At 38.2% G+C, this 19,308-nt stretch overlaps 1 protein-coding gene across 1 annotated transcript in view; it reads right to left on the bottom strand.

Moving 5' to 3' along the window:
• Positions 1-659: 659 nt before the first annotated feature.
• The window catches only part of CAND1 (cullin associated and neddylation dissociated 1), a 51,463-nt gene continuing 32,814 nt past the window's right edge, over positions 660-19,308 (bottom strand). The window contains exons 4-15 of the mRNA XM_074942090.1: positions 17,837-17,960; positions 17,086-17,342; positions 16,902-17,007; positions 15,772-15,917; positions 13,055-13,347; positions 11,730-11,871; positions 9,286-10,779; positions 8,199-8,294; positions 4,527-4,696; positions 4,271-4,435; positions 3,856-3,963; positions 660-1,614 (exon numbers count right to left, since the gene is read on the bottom strand). Of these exons, the coding sequence (XP_074798191.1) occupies positions 1,390-1,614; positions 3,856-3,963; positions 4,271-4,435; positions 4,527-4,696; positions 8,199-8,294; positions 9,286-10,779; positions 11,730-11,871; positions 13,055-13,347; positions 15,772-15,917; positions 16,902-17,007; positions 17,086-17,342; positions 17,837-17,960 (3,326 nt within the window). The 3' untranslated portion in view covers positions 660-1,389. The remainder of the gene's footprint in view (positions 1,615-3,855; positions 3,964-4,270; positions 4,436-4,526; positions 4,697-8,198; positions 8,295-9,285; positions 10,780-11,729; positions 11,872-13,054; positions 13,348-15,771; positions 15,918-16,901; positions 17,008-17,085; positions 17,343-17,836; positions 17,961-19,308) is intronic.

The following is a 19,308-nucleotide window of genomic DNA, read 5'->3' on the forward strand; positions in this document are numbered from 1 at the left end:
AGAGAAAAACCTGAAACAGAGATTGGAATTTTACATTAATCAGTTTAAGGCAGTGGGTTTCCAATCTTTTTCTGATGAAGTCACTTCCAACGAATTGATGGTCAAGCACCCACCACTTCTGTGTCCCCTTTCACTAGGCCCTGACACAGTTGCTGCAATCTTTGTCATTTATTACTACTTATTTTCTTGCATATCTTTTTGCTATCTAGTTTTCCAGTTTGGTCTCATTTCACGACTGATCCTCTGTTTCCCACTCACCAGATGCTTGAGGTATGGGAGTCCATTGATGGTTCAAGGTGGCCAGAACACATGTGCTATACCTTCTGACCACTACTAAAGAGAAGAGAAGAGTTTCCTCTGCACATTACTTGCACTATTAAGAGCTGAGGGATGGAAAGCAGAAGCCTTTCAAGAAGCCACCTCTGGCACATATTTATAACAGAGGGAGAGCTGGGCCCACGGTTATGCAGTTTCCTCCCACCTACTATTCTCTGCCCAACCATCCCAACCTCCTTGCTTAGCTACCCCCACACCTCCCAGGGAATCCATCCTCCTTGTTGGGAAACACTGGTTTAGCAGACAAGATTACTTTCACTGTAAAAATACCTGTAAAAATTCACCACACCTGCACCTAGAAAACCAGATTAAAATTTAACCCTCTCCCCTTCCTCTATGAATGCATTTTCTATGTAAAAATAAATACCTGAAAATTGCACTGATACAGTATTACTTATTTTAACATGTATTATGAATAAACTGCACATGCTGTTTTACAGACAATATATATTTTTAAACTTGCTCATGCAAAGTTAGTGTGCACAACAGGGATATTAATTTTCTAATCCCCACACCTTTAAAAATGACATTTACTTATGTCTGCACTTTTTAAACTGTGCCCAAACCCTCTGCAATATAATAAATCTTACACAGAACAATTTCTTATCGGCCAGCCAAATCAATTTATGTAGCTGAAACACAAAAGAATAAAAGTTATACAAAAACATGGTGGTTTTGTTTTTACAGAAAGAAGAAAAATTTAAAAAAAAGAAAAAAACATGGTCACAAAATTTTAACATTTTAATCCTAAACATTACAGGGCAAATGGATGTTGGAACCTATTTCCATACACCATATGTTTTAATCTTTTATTTTCATTTCAAATGTGGCCAAATCCACTAAAACATGAGTGGTTTACAACTTCTGGATCATGGAAATACGTATTTCTGGAATAAATGCTAGAAAAGCAACAATGGGAAAAAGCCAACTGTCTCCATAAAGGTAAATAAAGTGGAACAATGAAGATTAGATATTTTTCTGTTTCTTACTCTTAACCTGTCAATTCAGTGCATCATATGGTTCAACGTAATGGTCCCCATTTTGAACAAACATCTAACTAGTGTCCATTGATTCTAAGTTAGTGGATGATGAATCTTTCTGGATACTTTCAAAGATGGCTGCCAGCTCAGGGTTAGAGCTTATCTGTGACTGAAATTCACTCATTAACGGACTCTTCTCTGCTTCTGGAATGGTTAGAAGGGCTGCTACTGCCCTCATGGCAGACCGCTTCAGTTCATCTTGTTTTTCAAACTCCTGTTTCACTGAGTTTGCCTTTACCTGTAGAAAAAGTAGTGTATGTAGGAAGTTTACATTTAAAACTGAGCTCTTCTTAAACCAGTCAATGTAAGGTATCTTTCCTTCCATATTACCACTTTAATTTGACAAGCACTTGAAATAGTTTATACTGCACAAGATACTTTTTTTAGGATGAAAAGAATATAAAGATAACCACAGGAAACTGGACAGCTGTAGTGCATCTGATGCTTAGCAGTCTTAATTAAAAAAAACCTTACAAATAGATTAGAGCCTGAAAATTGCAGATTAAGCAAAAACATTCCTTACAAAAAAATAAATAAATCTGACTTAGCAAATCATTACACAGATTCAAAGCAAATAGCAGCCAAACTGGTTCAATTTAGTAAGGTCAGTAACATTACAAAAATGACCACAAGTTGCTGAAGCACAAATTATAATACAGCAATGGACATACTGACCAAAGCATATTCTTGATCAGTTAGAAATTTTTGATATCATTCCTACGCAAGAACTGTTAATGGTACACAGACAGGACTTCATCATTGAAAGTAATACTCCCTAAATCAATCAAGTGAAATAAGGAGCAGATTATTGGTGGAAGATGAGTAACAAGAAACTGTGTAGGTGATATGAAGGTGGAAGTTAATTACCGTATCTTAGGAGTCCTAGTCACAGACCAGGAACCCATTGTGCTAGGCACTGTATAAGCACAGAACCAAAAGATGGTCTTTGCCTGAACAAACTTAAATTTTTAAATAAGGAAGTTTTCAAAAGACGGGGGGAAAGCACCATTTTACACTGCTCTTCTCCCTTCAAACTGCTTATTTCACCTTCTAGAAGCAAGTTGTAAGTTTCTAGTAACTTTTAAACCTCTATAGTTAAAAATTAAAAACTATTTAATATTCCACATTCAGTTTCTTCAATGAAATCTCAGTTTTTACATTGCTTAAATGGGCAGCCTGGCTTCTGAGGGACAGAGAGTAGACCAAATAATCCAAAGAATTTAAAAAAAAATTAGAAAAAGTGAACAAGTATATTCAGATTAGAAAAGGGATTTATACTCTTTCCCTCCCTATCTTCTCTTATAATTTTACTAGGAACTATTTTTCATATGATGTATTACATGAGCCTCCCAAATTATTTTTGATTAACAACATTTTAAATTAAAGAGCCATACTCTAACTCGGGTGGGCAAACTTTTTGGCCCGAGGGCCACATCTGGGTGGGAAAATTGTATGCAGGGCAACGAATGTAGGGCTGGGGCAGGGAGTTGGGGTGCAGTGTGCAGGAAAGGGCTCAGGGCAAGGGGTTGGAGTGCAAGAGGGGTATGGCAGGGGGCTCAATGAAGGGGGTTCGGGGCTCAGGGCAGGGGACTGGGGTGCAGGAGGGGGCTCAAGGCAGAGGGTTAGGAGGCTCAGGGCAGGGGCTTGGGATGTGGGGTGCAGGAGGGGTTCGGGCTCCAGCCCAGCGCTGCTTATCTCAAGCAGCTCTGGGTTGGCAGCGGCATGCAGCAGGGCTAAGGCAGGCTCCCTGCCTGCCCTGGCCCCACGCCATTCCCAGAAGTGGCCAGCATGTCCGGCAGTGGCTCCTGGGGGTGGAGTGGGGTGGGGTGGGGCGGGGCGGGGCAGGCAGCTCTACTGCGCGCAGCCCTTGCCTGCAGGTACCACCCCCGAAGCTCCCATTGGCCGCGGTTCCCCATTCCCGGCCAATGGGAGCTGCGGGGGTAGTGCCTGAAGATGAGGGCAGCACCTGAAGATGAGGGCAGCGCACGGAGCCTTCTGCATCCCCCTCCCCCAGGGGTCACAGGGACATGGTGCTGGCCGCTTCCAGGAGAGACATGGGGCCAGGGCAGGCAGGTAGGCAGCCTGCTTTAGCCCTGCTGCGCCACGGGGCTGGCAATCCCGCGGGCTGGACTGAAAGCCCTGACAGAGCAGATTCAGCCTGCAGGCCCTAGTTTGCCCTGCCATGCTCTAACTCAACCATGTCAGGGTATGCATAAACAGACTACGGGTGCACTTTACATGAGTGAAGCTACTACTTTGGGCATCTTGCCTTAAAATGCAGTGGAGTCATGCACAAAGTCTACGGATATAAATCTATTGTGGATCAGTAGTCCAGAACTACAGGTAATACTAAATTCATATGGACAGCTTCTCAGACACTAACATACTTAATATTCAAGTCTCAGGTTCTTAACATTTCTATAGAACCAAAAAGTTCAAAGTATTATTCAAGAACATAAGCATCAGTTTAAGACAGTACCTTTGTTGTACATGTGGCACGTAAGGGTTCGACAAGCCTATCCAACCTCTGCAGTACTGCACTTGGACAAAGAGTAGACAGTCTCACCAACATTAAAAACGTTAGCATCTAGTTGGGGAAAACCAATTCAGAGATAATTAAGTTTTGCACAATTAAGGTCTTTTTTTTAGTTCACTACAAAAGGAGTTTTAAAACAGCAACATCCTAGTACAAGTATGATTAACTATACATCCCATTGTATATTTAAAAACAGTTTTCAGGTAGTATTTATATCAGCTTTCTAGTCATCTGAACAATATTTGCACAGCAAAAACATTGCAAAATATTTAAAAGAAGTCACTGTTTAGCCAATATTTCATATTAATTGGGTCAGAACGCTCAAGTTTAAGTGTAAATGTACAAGATGATAATTTACCTTAATGTCATAATGATCCTTCAAACCATCTTCAACATGGTTTAGGAATTCAAATATGTCTAGCCTATCCAGACAGCTATCTAAAAGAGTGTACATGCACTCAAAAGCTGCCTTTCTAATGTCCAGCCCATCATCAACCGTATGCTTGAATGGTCCCATTTCCACCTGTACACAAAAAACATTAGACAAGAATATATTTACTAAAATTTAAAGTCAGCTTATACAAATATTTTGCAGTCTCACCAAGTTCACCTACCTCTCTTATTAGTTCCTTTCTGACTTTTGTTTCATTGTAAAGATGAGGAAGCACAGTATCTAAAAGGTCTCTTATTAATGATGGTTTATTGTGTGCCGCTGAATTAAACGTCACTAGGGCCACTCTCCTTACATTGAGATCTGGGTCTTCCAATGTTTTTAGAAAATCACCTGTAAATATGCCAAGAAATTAATTACCACGACATGTTTCTATTTGCTACTCTCAGAAACCTGGAAATATTTCTCCACATGGGATTTATTTTTACCTGTTAACAGAGAGCTTTTTACTGTGCAAACTGTTTTTGATTGAACTGACATTGCTACATTTAGCAGCAACGCTTTAAACTATACACTAACTAAAATCAGCTTAAAGATTTTAATAAGTTTCAGTTTACACAACTGCATAACTACCTAGAACAATGTGTGATGCAAGGCATGACTGCAGAAAGCATGTACAGCACACTAAGGTGGCTGGGGAAATCCCGAGTAATATTCATATTTGAATATGAAAAGAGAAGAAATTATAAGAATCAATACGAAAAACATATGTACATGTAATCTATGGTGTCTCTCACAATTTGAGACACACAACCAACCAAATAAGGTTTTATACCTTAGATATTTAAACTGAGCAGACAATATGCACTCAAAACAGCTACAAGGCCATAAAAATCACATTACTTTTACAGAAGAAAGAAATATTAGTTATAGGGTTTTTATTTTCTTTGGGGAGTGGCATGGGAGAAGAAATCTGGCAAATTTCCACATGGAATAGTGAAGCATATGCCTGTAATGCTGCACAAGACTGTGAGAACTGGATATAATTCTATGACGTAAAACTGAAACTATATCTTATATATAATATACTGGTATTAGTGTAATGAAGTTGAAACAGAAATGTTCTGTTATGCAAAAGTAAGTTTCATGAGTTTTACCAGGATTTATACTCATTTTTAAATTGGTAAGTTTTTATTGTTGAAAGGTAAGCCCTGTATAATTACGGAAAATTGTATTAAACAATCATGAAGACTGCCATCTCTCTCCTTATTTCTTTGTTCCAATTTTCTTAAAACATACATATGAGACAGCCATTGTAAACTCTGGAGTTTAAGATGAATTCTCTAATATAAATTCCTGGAAGTACCTTCCAATGTATATTTTAAAATACCCTAGCAGAATCATCCACGGAATCCTCTTAAAATTATCATGAAAAGAAGGATAATTCAACATATATTAAGATAAAAACACCTCTACGGACAATTCGCTGTCCAGATCCTGTGGAGATCAGTAACACAGTACTTCCTAGACAGAATAAATACACTAAGGATCGCATCAGTACTGCTTACTAAGTATTATGGGACACTGCTATGAAGGAACAAAGTAAAAAGGGGGAAAAACAGGATGGATGAAAAGCAAAACAAAAATTCTAGATACCATCTTTCTTTTTGTGTAACAAAAAATAAAGAGGAAGCAAGGCTGACTAAGGGAGAGGAACACGGCTGGATGTCCAGGAACACAACAAAAACTGGGTTCCTAGCTCTCTGGCCCAGCAAGATAATTTTGAGTTACTCTAGACTAGGGGTGGGCAAATTTTTGGCCCAAGGACCACACCTGGGTGGAGAAATTGCTTGAAGGTCCGGGGCTGGGGGTTGAGGTACGGGTATGGGAGGGCGTGCGGTGTGCAGGAAGAGTTCAGGGCAAGGGTTGGGGCAGAGGAGTGGTGCAGGGCGTATGAGAGGGCTCAGGTCAGGGGGTTGAGGTGCAGGAGGGATATGGAATGCAGGAGGGGGCTTAGGCAGGGGGTTGGGGTGTAGGAGGGGTGCGGGATGCGGCAGGTCAAGGCAGTGAGTTGGGGTGCGGGGTGCAGGAGGGGTTCAGGCTCCAGCCTGGTGCCACTTACCCGCGCCGTCTCACTCCGGGAAGCGGCCGGCACCACGTCCCTGCGCAGTCCTTGGGGCGTGGGAGGGCCGCACAGGGCTACGCGTGTTTCCCTCGCCTGTGGATACCTCCCCGAAAGCTCCCATTGGCCGTAGTAACCCGTTCCTGGCCAATGGGAGCTTAGGGGGAGGTACCCACAGGCAAGAGCAACGTGCAGAGCTCTCTGCCACCCCACCCCCACGGGCTGCAGGGACGTGGTGTGGCCACTTCCCAGAGCAGCGTGGAGCCCGCGGTGGTGGCAATCCCGCGGGCCGGATCCAAAGCCCCGAGGGGCCGGATCCAGCCACAGGCCGTAGTTTGCCCACCCCAGCTCTAGACAAATTCAGACTGGAAATAAGACAAAGGTCAGAGTAATTAAATATTGCAACAAATTTAACCAAAGGTCATGGTGGATTCTCCATCATTGACAATTTTTAAATCAAGACTGGATTTATTTCTAAAAGATCTGCTCTAGGAATTATTTTGGGGAAGTTCTATGGCCTGTGTTGTACAGGAGATCAGACTAGATGAGTACAATGGTTCCTTCTGGCCTTGGAATCTACAAATTTCTTCTGGCCCTATGAAAGGAGGACACTGGCTGATTCTGAAAGAAGGCCCCTCAAAAACTTCTACGCCAGAGGCCCTGACGCCATGCAGCAAGGAGTTTAGACAACAAATAGTAAAAAAGTGACTCTAATGAAACCGCTTGCCTCAAAGAATGCAGTTCTCAAAGAGAACTCGAGAAAAACAAACAGTAATGGAAGGGAGAACAAAATACAAGTAAGGCTGTAGGAAAAACGGACTCAAAGAAGGAAGGTAGTGAATTATTTAATTTCAGAGAAGGAGACTAATAAAGGCTTTTGGACTATCATATCATTCATGGCGATAGTTTCTTTTGGCTACCCAACCAATTTATGAAAGGCTTTCCTAAAACTTGAGGAAGTGTAGTAATAAAGCATAAAGTGTAATACAGATACACTGTAATACCTATTCCAGATACAGTCTAAAATAAAGCCCAGTCGTATCATAAGAAAATAACCCATTTGGAAATATGAAAATCAGACCAAGGTTTGTATTTGCTTTAAAAAATACATGATTTTATAAAGACTGAAAAGCCTGAGATCTAAAATAGAGTACTAAACACTTACTTAATAGATTCTATAAATGTTCTCTCTAGTGGGTTTGACCATACTACACAATGCTAGAGGGTCGTGAACAAGAGTGGATCTAGAGGATCAGAAAGTCATGTGACAATGCAAAGCTTGTTTTTCCTCCTAAACATTTACTGGATTCTCCAAATATCTTGGCTATTTATGGATCAATAACACATTTTGACAGCTGACTGGTTTCTTCAAATAATGTATAAAAATTATATGTAATAGAAATCTTTCAGTTTCTAATGCAGTACATGACTGTGTATATACATTTTAATGTAAGATTAATCACTTGAAAAGAAATTTAACAATTAAAAAAGTCAATGGTTAGCAATCTTGCAGCTACTGCTATCTAGTTTGGGACCTCAGTGGTCTATACTGAAGAATTACCATTTCCTTAATGGCATCCAGTAAGCTTCAGTCTGCAGTCTTTAATAACAGCTCTCACTAATAGTTGTCATTGGTGATTGCTTAATTCAGATACTTGCAAAGCATTCTTTTAAATGGATTTTTTACACTGCACACCTGATATAAAAGTCTGAATATTAACTGCTTAAAAAGAAACTTGGTTTTAAATTTTAAAAAACATGTAAGAAACTTACCTATGCAGTTCTTTAATAGTGGATCTATGGGTTGTGGATGATCAGAAATAGTGAACTTCACAGCAGTAACGACTGAACTTCGAGCATATGATGACCCTAATACCAAACATGTCATTTTAGTTAAAAAAAATACTGAAATTGCTAAATAATTTAATTAAATATATTTAAATATCATAAGTCATCTTCTCTCTTCACAATAGGTCTTCTTTCAAAATACTAAAATTAAACGTTACTGATTGGCTGGCAAGGTGTTAAGTTTTTTTCATAATTTTCCATTATTACATTGTAAACAGGGATTAATGTTAAATGTTAATTAGGAATACATTAAATAAACTTGTCTTCTATACCAGAGTCATTACATAATGAATGCCTTAATTAAAGAAATTCTTTATTCTAAACAAATGCAAATATCTGTTTATATCAATACAACCTTAGACGTGGAATTACTGTATTGAACTATGTACAATGACCATATATATCCCTCAACCCTTATCATCCTTATATTTCAGAAGTCTTTTGATTATGTCCCAAAACTATATGCTGCTTTTGAAAAAAAAACATTGCTGTCTCCATGGTCTTTAAAACTATTTACATGATTTAGTTTACAACTCTTCACGAATAAAACCACCATTACATTATTTTGAAAGCCAGATTCTCATTATCAAAGTGTAGAAGCAATTCACATTATACACTATCTACTGCCTCCAGTGTAAGGAAAATGTTATTCTAAAAACAACGGCCATTCAAATACTTATTTGTAAAGTACAAATCTAATAAAATCTATACAATGTTCAACTGGATAATTAACAAAAATTTCAGATCACTGCTCCGTAATGTATCATGAAATTTAAATGTCATTTCTTACGCCTTCATGCATAATATGTAAAATCAGGTGTCAAGAGGTAGCATGATCTCATTTTCTGAAATTCTCTGGAAGCAGTCCACAATTCAAGAAGAGATTTTTCATACAATAAAACTCAAGGGAAAGCTATTGAGTATAACTTAAACTCTTTATCAGAAGTACAAAAGTTCTTCCCTTCTCTTAACACAGAGCCTAAATATATATATATTTTGAATGACAGCCTACCTGATGCCAAATATCCCTTGAGCCGTGGTAGCAGAGTTTCTGGGTCTATTAAAGTAAGCTTGCCCAAGCATTCAGCAACAACATTCCTGGTACCCTCTTCTGCACACTCACAGTGTTTCAGCAGTAAGGCCCAGATGTTCTCAACATATGGTTTGAGGCCTACCACTGACGCAGAGCTAATTATTTCTTTCAAGGAATGGAGAAGTAGGTATTGCCTCTTAGGCTGACTGGTTATTTCTTGTAAGACAAATGGTAGATATTCAGGAAGATTGCCGACACTAATACTGCCTAGAGCATAAGATGCTGCAGACTTGACTTCTTCACTGGGAGAGGAGAATGCTTCTAGTATTACAGACTTGAGCTCAATTTGTCCACTTAGGTCAATGTGATGCCCAACTTCCCCAAGAGACAGCAAAGCTAAAAGACGAATGGAATCTGTGGACCTTGAATTCTTGACATCTTGAATGAACTGACCTACTACAGCTGGTCCCTCTTTAGGGCAAGCGCGTGTAAGGGCAGCTACACATTTGGCAATGGAATAATAAGACTGCTTGTGAGTAAGTGCAGTGCTCTGCGAGTACACTGGACCTGTTAACATGCGTAATAAATCCATATATCCTAAATTATTTGTTCCAGTCACAACCAGAGCTTGGAAAAATTCTAGCATGGCACTAAGTGCTCCACCCTGCAATAATGGTGATCTCACAAGTCCAATAAGTTCATTAAGAATGGACCCACTGATCTTTGAGAGGGAGGAAGGATACACTTTAGCCAGTGTAGTCAGAAAACTGATGGCCATCTGTGAAACGTGCATATCACTTTCACTGATAAGAGGTGGAAGCTCATCCAGGACAGCATCAATCATGGCAGCTGTCAAGCTGTCACTGTAATTTTTAATTAAGATATCTAGAGCAGAAAGCGTGCCTAGTTTCAAAGCTCGCTGGTTCTTTCTGAGGAAAGAGGCAAGGATAGGAACTCCTTCTCCAAGGATTGGCCTCAGATCTATCTTCAGAGGAGAGCCAGCAATCAGCGTCAAAGCCTTCACTGTAGTTAACCGAGTAATCTCATTCTTTAGTCTCTCTAGGAAGATCTGAAGAGTAGTAGGCAAGTCAGTGCCCAGATTATCACCAAGGCTGCAGATGATCTGGCCCATACAGGAGATTGCCCTCTCTTTTACTTCCTGATCAATGTCAGCAGCCTTCAGTCTCTTGATGGTGCAAGTAAACAAATCTTTGATGTAAGGTGTGGCATCAAAGGAAGAAGGCTGGTCTAAAGGACGAATGACCTTCACAAGCTGCTGTGTAACCAGAAGTGCCTCTGATGTTATCTTGTAAAAAGGGTCTCCAACACAAGCTACAACTGGAGGCACCAGTGCTTGAACATGAGGATGGAAGACTTGGGGAGAATGGTTACACAGGATCACGTACAGACAAGACAAAGCATCAATCTTCAAATTAGAGGAACTTGATTTGTCATTCAGTGAAAAAATTATTCCTGTAAAAGAAAAGAGGTTGTGTTATTTATGTATTTATTTTTAACATCAGAAATAACAAAAAGTCCTAAAAAATGCAGCCAAATCATGCTAACATTTTCTGCTCTTAAACATTTCCTTCCAGAAAGCCTTTCCCACCTTTGATTTAAAGTAATACACTTTCCAAACTTCTTCCACTCAGGCAGCACACATAGGCCGTTCGATGGCTTGTGCTCTCTTTTTCTTTTAACTACTAGAGGAAATTCTGAACACAACTGCTCAAAATGACCACACTTAAAACGTGTATGTGTACACACACATCCCTAGCTATTTCATGAGACTGAAACAAGTTAGAAGTTTTAGCTGCTTCTAAAGACTGACACATACTTAATCATTTTATATAAAAAGTGTCATTATTCTCTGAAAAGTGATTATATAAGTGATATAGAAGATTACATATTTGTAGCTTCTCAGTAGCTTCTATCAAAATTTGTCTAGTTTACCAATAAGAGCTTTCTAGCTACCAGCCCTGTAAATTCTACAACAAATCTGAAAGTAAAGCTTTTTTTTGGCTCATCCACCACAACCAGTGGTAAAGATTCTGCATGGGTGGTAAAGGTGAAAAATAAGGGCAGTATTTAGCCCTGCACAAGTGGAAATGTGGGCAGAATTTGGTCTTCTAATTAGACACAAGTTAACAATTCTGATTATAGACTAGACAAAATGAATCTAGCTTACAAGCCCAGGACTTTTTACTTTGGTTCTCCAGGGCTAACCAAAGTAAAAATGCCACTAAACTATGCACATGGATTCACAAAGAAGCTAAGCTGCCAATTACAGCTGAGTAATATTGTCTTAATTTAGAACTACACTTCAAAAGCTTTTTCTTAAATATCAGGATTTAAGGTTTAGAAACTTTTGAAGTTGAAGTCACAGTTAACCTATAACAGATTTACTAATACATTTTTCATACCTGGCACAAGTACAGGAATGTGTTGTGTTAGGGCTCCAGGTAAAACATTTACCAGCTCAGTTAGCATGTTAAAACAACACTGACGAGTCTTCACACTCTTCTCCTTCATCTGTTTGTGCAAGGCTTTAACTATGTTAGGAACCTGTAGTAATTACACACCTGTTAACTAGTTGGGCAGTTAGCATTTCCTTTACAGTTATCCTAAATTACAGAAAATAAAATGACAGGTTTCAGAGTAGCAGCCGTGTTAGTCTGTATTCGCAAAAAGAAAAGGAGTACTTGTGGCACCTTAGAGATTAACAAATTTATTTGAGCATAAGCTTTCGTGAGCTACAGCTCACTTCATCAGATGCATTCAGTGGAAAATATAGCGGGGAGATTTATATACATAGAGAACATGAAACAACGGGTGTTACCATACACACTGTAACCAGAGTGATCACTTAAGGTGAACTATTACCAGCAGGGGTGGGGGGACATACACCTTTTGTAGTGATAATCAAGGTGGGCCATTTCCAGCAGTTGACAAGAATGTCTGAGGAACAGTGGCGGGGGGAATAAACATGGGGAAATAGTTTTACTTTGTGTAATGATCCATCCACTCCCGGTCTCTATTCAAGCCTAAAATGTCTCTCTGGGCTTTGATTCTTCAGAAGAGCTTTATTTCTAGCTACACTGACAGCTTTAAGTTTCAGATCTTCAAATCAATTACTATCCCAGGAAATTTTAACTTGAAAAATTAAGGTCAGATTTCGCAAAACATTTTTCCATGTAGCTTTTCTCTCAAATCTCTAGAATCAGATATATTAATTACATACATACCCTATTAAATCAATTTGGAAAGTGATTCTGATAGTACCGCCACTTCTCTCTATTCTGCAGGTAAAATGTGTTCTACTGATCAAGTGTCTCCTTTTTTTATTGTGAGAATTTAATTTTTCCCCTATTCTGAATTTAGCTAAACAGCTATAATAGGTCGCAGACTATGAATGTTTTGTTTTATAAAAATGGGGCAAATAATAACTAGGTTCATAGACTCCACAGCATTTTTAGAGATGAGCAACCAATAATTAAAATAAAATAAGCACTCTATGAGTCCAACAGGTAATTCCAGTTTCCAGAGCAGCTGCAGGTATCTGAGCCAATTTACCATACACTCCCTCTCATATGAGTTAGCAGAGTCCGAACCCATAATCTATGTACAACTATAAGAAGCTGGTGACAAAGTGATTTCACCACTTTCCACATGAACCCAGAGCACAATGAATAATCAAGCATGGTCTTCTCTCAAAGTCAAAGAACTAAAAAAAATCCTGACAGCTAACCTGACTCTGAAGCATTGTCAAAGGTGTCTCTCCTTGTTCCATTGCATCAGGATCACACAGCCAACTCTGCACAGGTCGAGTTTGTTTTAAAAGAGAAAGATATGCATGGAAAACATCTGCTTTTACGTTCTCCTCACGCTCTTTGAATCTGGCTATTAAAGCAGGAGACACAGTCTTGTAGAATTCTGGAAGCATTTCATGTCGTGTGCTAACCACAGCATCTAAACATTTAGCTGCTGCACGTCTCACTTTCCAGCTCATATCGTCATCATCACTATATTCATCATCGCTCCCTTGACAAAATAAAATGAACTTCTATTATACACAAATTCACAAATAGACATTCCATGCTAGCAGATTTGTACAGAAAGTTTTGTTGTAAAGAACCCAAATTTATTTGATGCAACAGATTGTTAAATGTGTAAAACTTACCAGAGACAGATAATATAGTAGCTTAAGAAATTTAAGAAGCAGTCTATAATCAAGATAAAGCAGAAGTATACAAAAGGTCATTCAAAACTGCCTGAGTCCTAAAACTAATTATCTACTCTGCCAGCTTCCTCACACCAGCCCCTCTCATACATCCCCTCCTCAACTTCAGCTGCTAATTGGACAAAGTCATTCCCACCACACTTGTGGCCTTACTAAATTTTTTATTTTGAATGTTTTCATATATATTCATCACATGAGACAATAAGGCAATAATCAAGAGCACATCAAAATTCTGAAAACTAGCCTCTTCACATTTTACTCCCGTTGGGGGCATTATTACACCAGCAAAAATTGTGAATGGGTTCAACATGTGTGGCTGGTCCGATCACTTGTACACGCACTACAATTATGACAGGTTTCAGAGTAACAGTCATGTTAGTCTGTATTCGCAAAAAGAAAAGAAGTACTTGTGGCACCTTAGAGTCTAACCAATTTATCTGAGCATAAGCTTTCGTGAGCTACATCCGATGAAGTGAGCTGTAGCTCACGAAAGCTTATGCTCAAATAAATTGGTTAGTCTCTAAGGTGCCACAAGTACTCCTTTTCTTTTTACACTACAATTATGTGTATAACCCATTCCATAAAAAAGGAGTCACGTCAATCTGCAGCAGTGACTTCTACAAGCCAAAACTTACAAGTCTCGGGTTCTTTCCGGGGTAAGAAACTGTACAGATTTTAATAATTTTACAAAATTTACATTGCTTTGTGAACAGAGACAAGATATTGTCTTTCAAAGTCCTAAATACTCCACAGTTTTGTTAAATCTCTCCTTATACCTCTACATTCTTTGTTGTACCACTCTGGACTACGTATTACAGTCAATTTCTACTGCAGTAATTTGAGTTAAATTGACCAATTTAGAAAGAACTAAATTATGTTTAATAGTACATAAGATTTTGTAACTCTTAGAATATATACTCTTACAGCCTAAACATTTAGTTCCCCTAAGTCAGACATTTATATTATAGACTTGATCAGAATATTCCATTTAACTCTCCTTTATTGGAGAACAAAGCCCTCTGAAGCAACTTCTATAGGACTGAAGAGGCTCCTTGTAAAACTATTTAGCAGCTTAAGAGAGCAAGACACTTGTTTATCAACAAGCTCAACCGCACTATTTTTCACAAAGAGAACAGAACAGAAGCAGAGCATGCAAGAAGTAAAGTAGATTATTACATTAATATTTAAAAATTAATTTAAAGCAGAGCTAGATGGCCCAGTAGGAGAATGCTCTACCTTTCCACCTGAGACAGCTTAGGTTCAAATCTACCTGAGTCACAAGCATGTGAGTTCGCTGTTCTTATGCTCTGAAATCCAGATTAAGTGATGGGCCAAAGTTTCAGTAAGTATGGCAAGCTACCCAGCAGCAATATAATCATTTTATACTTTTTATACCCAACCAAAAGAGGAACTGAGAAATGCACCCACTGATGGCAACTTGGAAACTTTCCCTGGCAAGAGTGGTGGCCTAGTCTGTTTCAGAAGAATTTAACATCTGATTTTTAACAACAATTACGTTTCTAGCCCTATAGCTGATAAGATAACCAAATGTAAACTGATGGTGTTATCTCCTGCAGACTTCTCCATCTCTCTGCTGCTGCTCACAGCTTTGTCAAACAGCAAAGTGGTATTAAGACCTTCTGAGTCTTCTACTCCACACCTCTACAACTGCAGCATTGTTTTACGCAATATTTTGTGGTGCTTTGTCCAGTTAGACTGGACATTCTTTTTGTTCTGTGTTTGTACAGCAGCTAGCATGAGATCCTCATCTCTGACTAAGACCCTAAATGCTATGGTAATACAAATAAAAACAATACTCATCTCATGCAAAGAAGCATCACCTTCCCTGATATACATCTTAAATTCATTCTCTAAATTTATTTCAACTTCTAGTCATGTCACACTAAAGAATTCCTATGCCTTCCTCATGTTTACACCATTCAAGTACTTTTAGACAGTTACGAGATTCTTTACTATAATCCCTCTAAACTCACAATACCAGGACAATGGATGCACTAAATACCTATATAAAATGTCATCCTGTTCACCTTACTGAGTGTAGTAAATGGCCATGCCCGCAAAAATAAAAGAGCAAAACATGAAAATGCCATACAATCATTTAAGTTTTGGAAAGACCTGAATTAAGACTTATAGAATTGATCATTTCCGTTTCCTCTCAATTTAGGCTCACTAGTTCTTCTCCCCAACACCAAGAGAAAATATACCTTGATCATCATCATCACCACCATCAGCATCCATCGCATTTTCATCTTCATCTTCATCATCATAATTGTAATTAGGATCATAGGTAAGGTATTTAAGACAAATGTTTATAATGGTAGACACATGAGGATAAACTTCCTTAGGACATCTGCATAATAAATTTAACAAATTAAGTTTAACGTACAATATTAATATTGAACAATTAATTAACAATTCTTCTTTAACAGAAGAAATGTTTATCTATATGCTTTAGTACTGATTCCACTAGCAAATCTAATACTATCAGAATTCCCATTACATATCATATTTTTTCTCAGAATTCAACTCAGTTACAAACATTCAGTACAATCTGAAACTTGCTATACAAGAACTCAGGCCAAACTGACACAGGGTAAGTTAGAAGATTGGAAAAAATACAGAGTTTCACCTCCATAGATAGAATCAAACAAAATATAAATGTAGTTCACTAGCCACTTTGTGGTCCTGTAGTTCAGTTCTCATAATTCAGCTCCCAAAAGGTACTGTGACAATTATTGCTGTTGCAATCTGTCAAAGCAGAGGTCAAGGAAACAAGAAGATCCTCTCACCTCTTCAGGGGATGCAAAAGTAGAGGGACAGGGAAATATGCTCTGCTGCTGCCTATGATTTATATTCATAGATTTTACGGCAAGAAGGGACCATTATGATCTTTAATCTGACTGCTATCGAATCTTATGATGTACCTTTGGAAATAAGAAGGTTCTGTCTCCACTAATGGGAATCTAGCACTTTCCATAAGCATTATATGTATAAAAACAATTTTCTTATCTGTCACTATATACGAATAGCAAATCATGGCCTATTGTGCCAGTCTGTTTACATATTACACTGATTATCAGTTAAATTACGAGATAGTGATAGAAAAATCTGTTTTAGCAATTCAGGTATGATCTCTGATTCAAAATCAGCAAAGGTATTTTGCACCACAAAGACCATCACTTCCATCAGGAAAGGAACACATTTCTTGTGGCTTACCTCAACTCTTTTCAATTGCTCAAGGACTAGCAATGACTTCTTATACAGTCAGTCAAATGACAACCAGTCAACTTGTAAGAAGGAAAAAAAAACAAACCATACCTTAAAAGTAGCTTACCTCCTAACAAAAGATTCAAAAGCTTGAATGCAATATTCTCTTAGTTCATCATCATCTACATTACAAAATTTTACCACTAAAGGGATTATTTTCTCCAGATATTCACCTGAAAAAGGAAAATTAAAAATGATCATTCACATCTAAAAACATGCAGAATGAGAGAAAAATATATAAATTCTCTTACCTATTCTATGACCTGCTTGCCTACTGATAGCAGCAATACACTGTATATACGTCCTAGTTGTTGACATGGAATCATTTTTAGACAGCTCTGTCAACAGATGTTCAATGAGGTCAACAAAAACTATATTGCCACAACTCATAACCAGGTGACCAAGAGCAATGATGGTTCTTTTCCTCACAGCAAGCCTGGGACTAGTCAGCTGGGGGAGCAGACAGGTCAGAATTGAAGGGTGGAAGTTAACAAGCAGTCCTCCTTGCCTTAAAACAGACAAAACACAAACTCAAACCAACTGAATCTAGAACTGATTTTGTTCTTCTATTGTATCATTCTTACTCCAAGTATTCCCAAAATGCCACAGAAAATATATCAAGTGCAAGTAGAATTATTTGGAAAAACTAAGAAACTAATTAACTGCTTTCAGATATACCTTTAAAGTATACTGACAACTGAAACTGGTAACTAAAGAAGTTCTCAACAGCTTCAAAAGATAAATAATGAGTTATTTGATTAATCAGCTACGTTTAAATTAAATATATTTTAAATGTAACATTTGTATTCTGGTACAAAGTTTCATTTGTGTTCAATTTTCCTCGTTTGAAACAAGTTACTCAACTGTTTCACGTTTACAAAGCCTAAATTATAATCACCTAAAATTTAATTACTAGAAAAATCAAGTTCACGGTGATTTAATCAGTTAAAACATAGCATTAACAATTACATTCTATCACCATTTTGTAACAAGGATGCTTACCTGCTCAGCATATCCGCCATGATATCCAAGGCCTCTAATTGGACAGACACATCTTCCTGCTTGGCTATAGCGCTTGTAAGACGCCCTGTGATCTTTTTACAAACATTAGCCGCTAATGCAGATCCTGAAAAGTACAACGAAACCTTAGCATTTTGACAGTAAAAATGTGTAAATCTAATACCAAATGTCATATTTGCAACAGTTGGAAATTACTTAGCAAAAATTCCTCCCAATGAAGACTATTTAATTGTCCAACATAAGCCTAAATTGACTGCTTTACACTAAAACTGAAAGGTTGCTCTACCTAGAAACAGTTACTGAGCAAGGTGTTCTTTCATTAAGAAATCTGCATCCAACTCAAAGGAACAGAAAGCTGCTGGCATGGAAGCAGCAGAAAGTAGAGGCCATTGAAAGCCTGCAACAGGGGTATTTGTTGACTGAAAGTGTGTGAAGCCAGAAGTAGATTATAGGTGGGAATAAAGAGAAACAACAGCAAGAAAGTTTACTGGGAAAAGTAGGGAGGTAACTTGACCTGGCTGTGAAGAACAACTGGTATAGTGAAGTGTCAAGGAGTTTAAGTAGGTCATCATTAATTTTCAGCAGGGCAGATAAAATCAATGAATTATTTTTTTTTAAAAATTGGTTTTTATTTAAATCCATTTTTGATAAAATGCTTTTTGAGGAAAAAACCTATCTAAAGATAGTTTTAATTAAGATATACTAGAGCTTAAAGATATCTCATCATGGAATAGGGTTTATAAATTCTAATTCTATAGTATGAGACAATATATTCATATAACGTTTAAGAAAAGTTTTGTAAATGAGTTCCAATAGTTCATGGATTGGGGACCTAATCTTATGGGGTTTCAAGGGCTTCTGTATAGATGAATCTTTCTATCTACCCAATGGGACTCAGTGCTCAGTCTAGAAGATACCACCAGAGATGCTTCGTTTTTTTTGCAGTTCTCATACTGTGGATTTGTGTCTCCAGAGAGAACATGTTTGTTAACAGCAAAAATGTTTTTAAATAAATAAATAAAAATATATAGAGGTGAGAAATAACAAACCTCAACCCTATTGTCCCTCTGCAAGTTTGTGTACACAGAGTCAATCCCTTACCTCTCTCTAAAAGTGCAAAGTTTCAAAAAGTTCAATGAAATTGTTGGGGGCGGAATAGGTCTGGACAAGGAGAAGAAGTCTGGAGATAAATGTGAGAAGGGAGAGACAGGTCGTAGAAACAAAACCGAAACTGTTTGAGCAGCATATTCCAGAAGTCTTGAGGTCTTTCTGAGTGTAGCCTTCATTGACTTGAGATCTACCATACCATTCTCTCACTAGAAGGGAAAGCCTATAAATGGCAGCAGGCTGTAAAAGAGATCCAGTTTGTTAATATTTTAATGAAGTTCCTCTACCTGTGGATAAGACAGGCATGCATGCAAAATGCCAACAGTGCAACAAAGAAATGCAAGGCC

Source organism: Natator depressus, chromosome 1 (genome assembly GCF_965152275.1).
Source record: "Natator depressus isolate rNatDep1 chromosome 1, rNatDep2.hap1, whole genome shotgun sequence".
NCBI lineage: Eukaryota > Metazoa > Chordata > Testudines > Cheloniidae > Natator > Natator depressus.